The sequence below is a fragment of the Dendroctonus ponderosae genome, unplaced genomic scaffold (assembly GCF_020466585.1).
Source record: "Dendroctonus ponderosae isolate FM_Combo_2020 unplaced genomic scaffold, Dpon_F_20191213v2 Dpon_F_20191213_239, whole genome shotgun sequence".
Taxonomy (NCBI): domain Eukaryota; kingdom Metazoa; phylum Arthropoda; class Insecta; order Coleoptera; family Curculionidae; genus Dendroctonus; species Dendroctonus ponderosae.
In genome coordinates, this window is record NW_026018447.1 from 14,708 (window position 1) to 23,426 (window position 8,719).

The 8,719-nt window shown below is 41.5% G+C and overlaps 1 protein-coding gene across 1 annotated transcript; it reads right to left on the reverse strand.

The window, feature by feature from the left end:
- Nucleotides 1–30: 30 nt before the first annotated feature.
- LOC125503697 (pumilio homolog 1-like) lies at nt 31–7,905 on the reverse strand (the record flags this gene model as incomplete). The annotated part of the gene is given in 7 exon segments (XM_048664427.1): nt 31–632; nt 691–920; nt 1,144–1,334; nt 2,427–2,567; nt 3,492–3,813; nt 7,511–7,678; nt 7,738–7,905. Coding segments are annotated over 5 exon segments (1,041 nt in total). The 3' UTR covers nt 31–367.
- Nucleotides 7,906–8,719: the final 814 nt, after the last annotated feature.

An 8,719-nucleotide genomic window follows, 5' to 3' on the forward strand; every position in this document is an offset into this window, starting at 1 on the left:
GCTTGAATTTAACCGTTTTGAAGATATCGAATTGTTAAAATTGTTTTTGCTGCAATTCGCAATTTGGCATTTAAAATTTTGCACCAAAGGAATGGTGAAAGAAAGATAAACAGAATTTATAAGCAAGATAATTCTATCGATTTGTGGATTAAATTGAAATTTTATTTTATAAAGTAATCAAGAAATAACCTTATAATTTCTGTATCAATCGTTTAATTCTAGGTACTCTAGGTTAAAAGCGACCGGGTATATAAATGCGAACATTTGCAATGAAGATCCGCCACTTCGTATGTGACTCAAGACAATAAAAAGCGTAATTCGCTTTCACTTGCGACTTTAGTTTATGCAATTCTTCAACAACTGAGCGTCAGAAGAAAGACTGTCCAGAATCCGTATGGGGTTTGGTACTTACTTTTTGCGCCAACGTGGTTTTCTGATCACTCGAGCCGAACTCGAAAAACTTCTGAATAACGTAATTTCCGAAAACGTCGGTCATCAGGTTGTAGGCGGCTGAGAGGATTTCATTGAAAACCATCTGCTTCTCCGGGGCTGAGGCGCGTTCCAGCTTTTGTTGTATAAATCGCGATCCATGCTGATCTTGCGAGAACTCGACTATGTGATTCGCTAGATCCCTGAAAAAATCACACATGTTGATCCAAACGATTCGGTGAAAAAACTGCGGAAAACTACCTTAGTTGAAGATTGGGGTAGCGATTGTTTCGGAAATCTTCCAACAGGCGCGACCTGCCTTGAGGCGTCTTATCCATAGCAGCAGGAACAGCGGTTAACGATGAATTCATCTTCGCGAACAACGAGTTGGTAGAGCCGAACATTGTGGTTGCGTTCAGTCCGGCAGCGACAGAATTTCGATATTTTGCTTCCGCTCCAGGTGCGGCAGACAACACCTGGAAAGTGGTCAACTTTGAGAAAAACCAAAAAGATTAGATAACTTCACTGGTGAATGAAGACAAACATTATTTTCGAGAGTTTGCAAAGAAAAACATCGCAATTTGAACTGTAAATGTTATGATTCTGGGGCAAACTTTGTGCATAAACAGCAGCCTCTCCTTGATTTATTTATTATTAAATTATATGTATATCATATATATAATAGGGGTGTGAAACCACTCAGGGTGTACGTACTCGTGAATTCACCAGACCCCCTAATTGCAAAGGGGCTGGAGGTGGCGTAAGACTGCCCGCTAATGGACTCGGGCTGCTGCCAATATTGTACGACGTCCATTTCTGCCGATAATCCAATGAAGGCGAAAAGGCCGACGTGTTTCTGTCAAAGGAGTCTCTTCTGCCTGTGGTTGCGGTATTCAAGCCCAAGCCTGAAATAAAAGAAACGCGTCTAAGCAAAAGACCTTACAAAAGCAACAAAAAACAAACTAAATGTGTATCATACGCTGGTAAGTTGTGCAACGTGCGTTCTGCAGCAAATACCTTTTACTTAATGACCTTTTTAGAAAGTGAACCATGGTTGGGAAATGTTGGCAGTTTTCTCAAAAAATGCTTGAATTTAAGAAGTTTTCAATTTGCGTGTTTTTTTTTGAGTTGCAAAATCCACTTGAACATGACGCTGCTTTTTTCGAAGTTTCTCAAGAACCATTCGAGGCAGATAATTCGTTTTGGCATCGTTGGATAGAGAATTGAATGNCCCCCCCCCTTGGATCGCCCTTGTATGAACGGTGATAAAGTCGCAGACCGTAAAAGAGCGGCCAAAATTGGCAGTAAAACAATGTGGCAAGTGGCGATAAAATATTTCGCGCAAGCTAAACTAGTTTCCGAAAGCGAACTTTGTTTCGGTGACGATCCGTTTGTGGCTTTGAGAATGAAATTAAATCGTGCGATAAAACCGATTTCAAACTTGCTCATTCAAACGCAGTTGGCGCAAAAATGTTGCAGGCATTCTCTAGGTTACAATAAGGATTTTAAGCGTTTTTTGAACGTTTACGACCTTTAGCCGACGATTCCTTCCATATTATTCCTTCCAAACGCTTTATAAAAACACAGTTGGGTCGACTTTATAAAAAAAATGAAAATGTTCTCAAAGTGTCATAAGTTTTACACCGCCAAATATAACCCAGGCAATTCCCCAAAGCGCACTTGGCCTTTAGGTCCGTAAAAGGTCCTTAGTTATCTAGGGCGCTATGGCGCATTTGCCACGTTTCAAACGGCAAACAAAATTTCTTTCCAGCTCATACAATTTCACGTCGTCACATAAATTATCGACCTGCATGCCTCTACCAAACCATACAGCACACCTGCTAACTACAATCTAATTATTACCTAAAGCACATTCGAGCCTCCACAGTTCCCTTATGCTACATGTTAGTAAAGCAACACTAAACAATTGTTACGCACAATCCCAACCAATGAACCATCATGAAAGCAAGCGAACAAATTAAGCGAGTGCGGTTTACCTGAATGGAGTTGCGACGTGGCCTGTTGTTGCTGTTGCGCGGATGAACCAATTGCACCCAATTGCGAAGAACCTCCAAATGTTGCAGCTGAAGGCGGAAGGCCAGGGAACAGTCCTGAACCGGCCACGCCCTGAGCCACCCCTGCACAGCAATGGTTAGTTTGGGTTAGCGGTGAAACGTGAGAAATGAACATTTTACGCATTGTTACTGTTACATATGAATGATGATTGATTCATGTTTGTTCCAATATATGTAAATATTAGTGTGTCCAACACCAGTTTAGCAGTGGCAATTCGCAACATATGCGGCAAGCACAAACACGATTCGAATTCACGACAAAGTAGGGAAAATTATTGAACCATTCATCACCCGGATCAAGCCAGGCTTATTTGTACAAACATTGAACACTTTACAAAACGTACAGTTTTATACACAAGTCGAAATACAAGTCTAATTTACGACACCAATAGAACCCAAAATCACAATGTTTAGAGCCAATAATTGTCGTTTCGAATCAATTATTTACATTGCAGCATCGTTAAGAGTTGGGATTAAACGATTTTTATCCCCATAATGCGAACCGATTAGGTGATTTGGACGACAAAAGTGGTCCAAGATGACCAGCAATTGGCTTCTAATCTACTGTAACCGCAATGAACAGCTTAGTTTGGCGCAAGAAAACATCCTGTTTAGAAAGAACATTGCGTTGAAACAATGTTAGCTGCCTCCTGTGATATTTCCGAACGCCAACTAGTGCGTGGGCCAACAAAGAAAATAAACTTATACTTTGTGAAACATCAGCCACGCTGTTTTGTTACAACTGACCGGATTAAATCGAACTGAATTGCATTTGAATATGAATATTTCACGGGAGCGTTATTGGAAAAACATAAAAATGTACGCCTGAGGGATTATGAAGAGCGGCCCATGTTTTGTTTGGCTTTTTATCGCGAAGAGAAACATTTGAATATTTAAAAACGGCAGCGCAACACTCAAACGCGCTCGGTCAGCTTAATTCAATTAACTCAGGCGCAGCAAATCTACAAAATTTCCATAAATACTAACCTCCGAGTGTGGTTCCGTTCACGGAGGTGCTGACGCCTGCAGCAGCCGCAGCGGCTGCCGCCCCATAGAGACTTTGTGCGCCTGCGGCGGCTCCGTACAAGCCAGCGGCCGCTGCTGCGCTCTGGGCGGTTCGCCCCGGTGCTCCGCCAGGCGGTACCAGAACGGGCGCCGCCGGACTGACCAGGCGCATGGGCGCGCCGTGGCCGTTCCGCATTGCAGCAGCGGCTGCAGCGGCTGGTCCCTGTGCCACCAAAATGGGGCCGCCGCCCTGCTCATAATATGCAGCAGCGGGGACAATGTAACCGCCCGTCGGTACGCCCTGCTGCAAGAAAACAGTGCCCATTAGGTATTTACAGAATAATGTACAATAGGGTTATCAAACACATCAGGTACTTAACTAGCTACTTCCATAGATAGACTCGATCTATACATAATTAAATTCGAAAATCTAGGTATAATACAATGAACCAAATATACACGATAGCTTGGGGTAACACCGTGTTGGGCTGCGCTATTGAGTTGCTGCCGCTCTCTGAGTTCACGAGCTATAACTCATCCGTTAATGGGTTATCATCACGAAGGATTCGAAATTTGCTTTTTCACGCAAAATACATTCAGATTCTCAGCATTTTCAGTGAAACTTTTACTAAAACTCGAGCATTATTAATAAATGGCCTCTAAAATAGATCTAAAAAAAGTAAAAAGAAGTCATCAACATTTTCCCAGCAACTGAACTGAGTTACGGCGCCGGTGCGTTGGGTTGGCGCCCCAAGCCATTTGCGCAGCACTGCGCCAACTCCGAAAAATTCACGGAGTAACCCAGGCCACGGTGGATGAAAATTGCAAATTCTTGAGGGTTCATTTAACCATACAGTGCATTTATCTTTTACGACGCCATGCTGATAGCACATGTTCAGAACAATGTTAAGTGGCTCATTAACAAGTAAATTGAAACGGACATTTACCAAGAATCGGAGTCAAAGCACGCCACCCAAAATGCTCAGACAAATCTAAATTGAAACTAATGGGTTTTTCGGGTTTTTAGGCCGTCGTATTGTTTCTTGACGTTTCGCAAGCACGAGTGGCTTGCAAAATGCACAGCGAGTTTAATTAAAATCCACCGTACACACCGATATTTCAAAAAACTTGAATAACCTGGGGCAGTTTGTCATTGCCCTTTCCAAACTGTTGCGCGTAAATGCAATGTGACAGACAAGAACAGGCATAGTTTGGACTGTAAGTAACGCAGAGGGAGCGCTAAACATTCCGCGCTCTGTTTATTGCACCGTTCAAGTGCACTGACAAGGACAGTTATAGGGGAGTACCTTGCGATTGAGACGGCCGTCGCCAAACTGCCCCAACAGTGTTTAAGTTGCGAGGTACAGTTTGTCTTGCCCAAAAGCGACTTTCGACGAATCGTCTTTTAAAAATTGTTAAAATTTGGCCAAACCTGCGACGAGATTCAAATTTAGAGGAATCGTAGAGTGGGCTATTCTCTATTTAAAGGTGCTAAAAACAGGCTTGCGCCTGTACCAATTTTTTATCGTGAGTTTCTGTAAATTGTCCGAAACCTGCCGCGAGGTCAAACTTTGCGCAAGTATGGACTGAAGTTTACTCTATTGAAGAATGTAAAAAGCAGCAGCCAAAAAAATTGTCAAAATTAGGCCAAACTAGTACCGCAAATCGCCCTTCGAAGAATCAGAGAGTGGAAATTCTTCAATTTAATGATGTCAAAGCAACCTTCCACTTCTACGGGTTTCTTTACACAATTTTTTTTTAAGTCGGACCCCATAATTTCTTGTCCAGAAGCTTTTTACGGATCTTCTTCGAAAAATTGTCAAAATTAGCCCAAACAGGTCATAAAAGGCAAACTTTCACCGTTTAACGAGTGGAGTTTTTTCTATTTACGAGTTTATTTCTCTATTTTGCCAGGTAATTTTTTAAAGCACGTCTTGCGTTCAAACAGCTCTATCCGTCAAGGAAATCGACCTCACGGATCTCATAGAGTGGAGTTTCGTCCATTTTATGAGACCACCGTAGTCCACTATACACGCCGATTTTTCAAAAACTGATTTTTTTTATTAATCTGGGGCAGTTTGGCGTTTCCTTTTCCAAACTGTTGCGCGTAAATGCAATGTGACAGAGAAGAACAGGCATAGTTTATACTGTAAGAGACGCAGAGGGAGCGCTAAACATTCCGCGCTCTGTTTATTGCACCGTTCAAGTGCACTGACAAGGACAGCTATAGGGGAGTGCCCTGCGATTGAGACGGCCGTCGCCAAACTGCCCCAACAGTGTTTAAGTTGCGAGTTACAGTTTTGCCCAAAAGCGAATCGCGTCGAATCGTCTTCGAAAATCAAGAGATAGACTTTCAAGGCCATTTCTTGAAACTAATGGGTTTTACGGGTTTTTAGGCCATCGTTGGGTAGAATTGCTTACACTGTTCAAGCAAACCACTTCTGAAGATGCAAGCCACTCGTGCTTGCGAAACGTCAACCAGCAATTCTACCCAATGATGGCCTAAAATCCCGAAAAATCCATTAGTTTCAAGGAATGGCCTCGAAAGTCTATCTCTTTTGATAAATCTAAATTGGTTGATCGGGTCTCGGGTTTTGTAATGCTTTAATCGGCTTTAACAAACGAGTTATCAACTTATCAAGTCAGAGAGCGGCAGCAACTCAAAAGCGCAATTCAACACAGTGTGATCCAGGCCTAAACCCAGCACTTCTGAAGAATTTTACGAATTTTATCACGGTTTTTAATCAACAAAAGACACTACTGGCAATGGCATAATTGAATGTGCTTTCGACTTCTGATAAAAGTTTTCTATATGGTCTCGACTTGAGTAGACAGTTGCAATACAGCAGCACCTTGAGATAATTTAAATAATAAATAAATTTATGACTCTCAGGAAATGTAATATTTGGGAAGATCAAGCGGCAAAACACGGATTTTCAGGACTAAATCGTGTTATTAAAACAAACTGTTGCCAAGAAGATAAACGCGATCTTATAATGGACGAAAGCTCTTTCCAATGCGCAATTAGAAAAACCTATTAAAACAGCCCTTTCGAAACCATTAAAACACCCTTCACTTTTAAGGCTTTCCGCAACGAATCGCAATGCTCGAAGTTGGGTTTTATAGACAGTAATAAGAGTGATGATAGCTTGCCAACGCATTAAAAAGTTTGCAATATGTGCAGGTGAAAATCCAAGTGAAAAAAAACGAGCAGATTTTCAATAAAACTGCATTCGATTATTCAAATGCTCGGCAATAGCAATTGACGCGGCTACGGATTTAATATTTATTATAAAGCTGCTATTGCAGCAAATTTTAATTTGCCGGTATTAAATATGGATTAAAATCGAAACAATGAATTATTACACTGATAACAGCCGATGGTTATATATTTAAGTGCTGTTTTATTTCAGTAAATGTATTAATATTTTTAATGGATATGGCGAAATACGCCCATCCGCGGGCGCATTTTGAACAGGCAAAAAACCATAAAAATCGTTTTGAGTATTACAAGATTATTAGATTATTACAAGATTATATACCTGTTCTAGTACGAATTTTTTAGTAGTTCTGGTTTAAACCGTTTTCAAGTGACTCAAAAAGCAAAGTTTTCCGAACAAATTAGATTTTTCCGGTTTCACAGTCGTAATTTCTGATATGAAATCTCAAATAACACTAGTTTTGAACATTTTCCCTGATTACAAGTTAAGGTTCGAGTATATTAGCCGATAAAAGATCGCAACTGCTTTCCATCAGGCCATTCCATTATAGAATCGGATATTCCAGCTCGGAGTTATTGAAAATCTCTCCGAATTGTGATTTTGTGAATGAAAAGCGCAAAAAAAACGTTTATGGGAGCATCGGTCATAAATGTTAAGATTGCAAAGAAGAAAATTAGGAACTTCTGTACATATCTTATTGGGATTTAGCTGTAGCAAAAAACCGGCAACATTTTTGTACAAATCAACTTCACTATGCGCCTTACAAAACACCTTACACACCTGCACTTGTTGTTGAGCTTCATTGGTTCCATTTGGGGTAAGAGGTCGTCTGGCTCCATTGCTGGCTCCTTGCTGAAGAGCTGCGAGACTAGCAGGAGGAGCCGGATAAACCCAAGGCGCTACTCCGTAATACTGGGCGGGCACTCCTGTGGTGATCAGGTATGGTTCCTGCACAGGAAAATGGGCGCTTTACCATCTGCCCCATGGACAACCACTCAAGTACTTACTTGTTGCGCATTTAGGACGTAAGGTCCTTGCTGTGTAAAAGCAGCGGCTGCAGCTTGCTGCTGCTGAGCCGCCGCCAGATACTGCTGTTGCTGCTGTTGTTGCAAGAGCTGCAGCTGAGCAGCTGCACCTGGAGTAGCTGCTTGCGATTGCTGCGATCTGAACAGCTGCTGTAAAGAAAACGAACGGTTCAGTTTCACTAAAATACAGATGCCATCTAATCATGGAAGAGCGCAACTAGCTGTTTATTCTGAAGCTGAGATAGAGCACGAAATCACATTGCGCCAATTGCGATGAGAGTTTCGCGCGAAAGCGCTTTCCATTTATGGGATATTCAGTTGTGTAAAGTTGCAGAATCAGCCGGGGGAGTAAAATATTTGTTCCAACCGACTGCTTTATACGAAGATGTTATCATAGCGAACGACCCAAATCGAATTTATTTTATCAGTTTGGAAAGGGCCCACTTTTCAGTCGGCTAACTTTATCTTCTTTGTATGCTTTGCCTAAATATTTCGTTCACATCGGGGCGCTTGGAACGAAAACTCATAGTTAAAACAGGCACCGAAAAAAGTGAGTTTAGGCATGCGGATCATAAGTGTTTGTCAAGAACCGGCTATTGCTAGTTGAAGTTTGTCAGGCCTTCAGCCCTTCAATCACACTAAGCTCTCTTAATAATTCAATTATCCATAACCGACAATGCAATTGTCCATTTGTAATTCATCAAGTGACTTGCAATGAAAAATAAGTTAAATAATTGCATTCTATCGACTTGGGCCGGATTCGGCATCTTCAATTAATTCCTGCAGTCCGCGTTAAGAAGAAAAAAACTAGTTTCGGTATTGACAATTTGCTTCCGTTTCGCCAAGAACGGAATTACATTGATTGATGGGCGGAAAACGAAATGCTTCTTTTACGTATTACATCTTCGCGACTTTATCCATTACAGCCCATCATTCAATAGTTTTTCAAACTTTCTAAAAAACT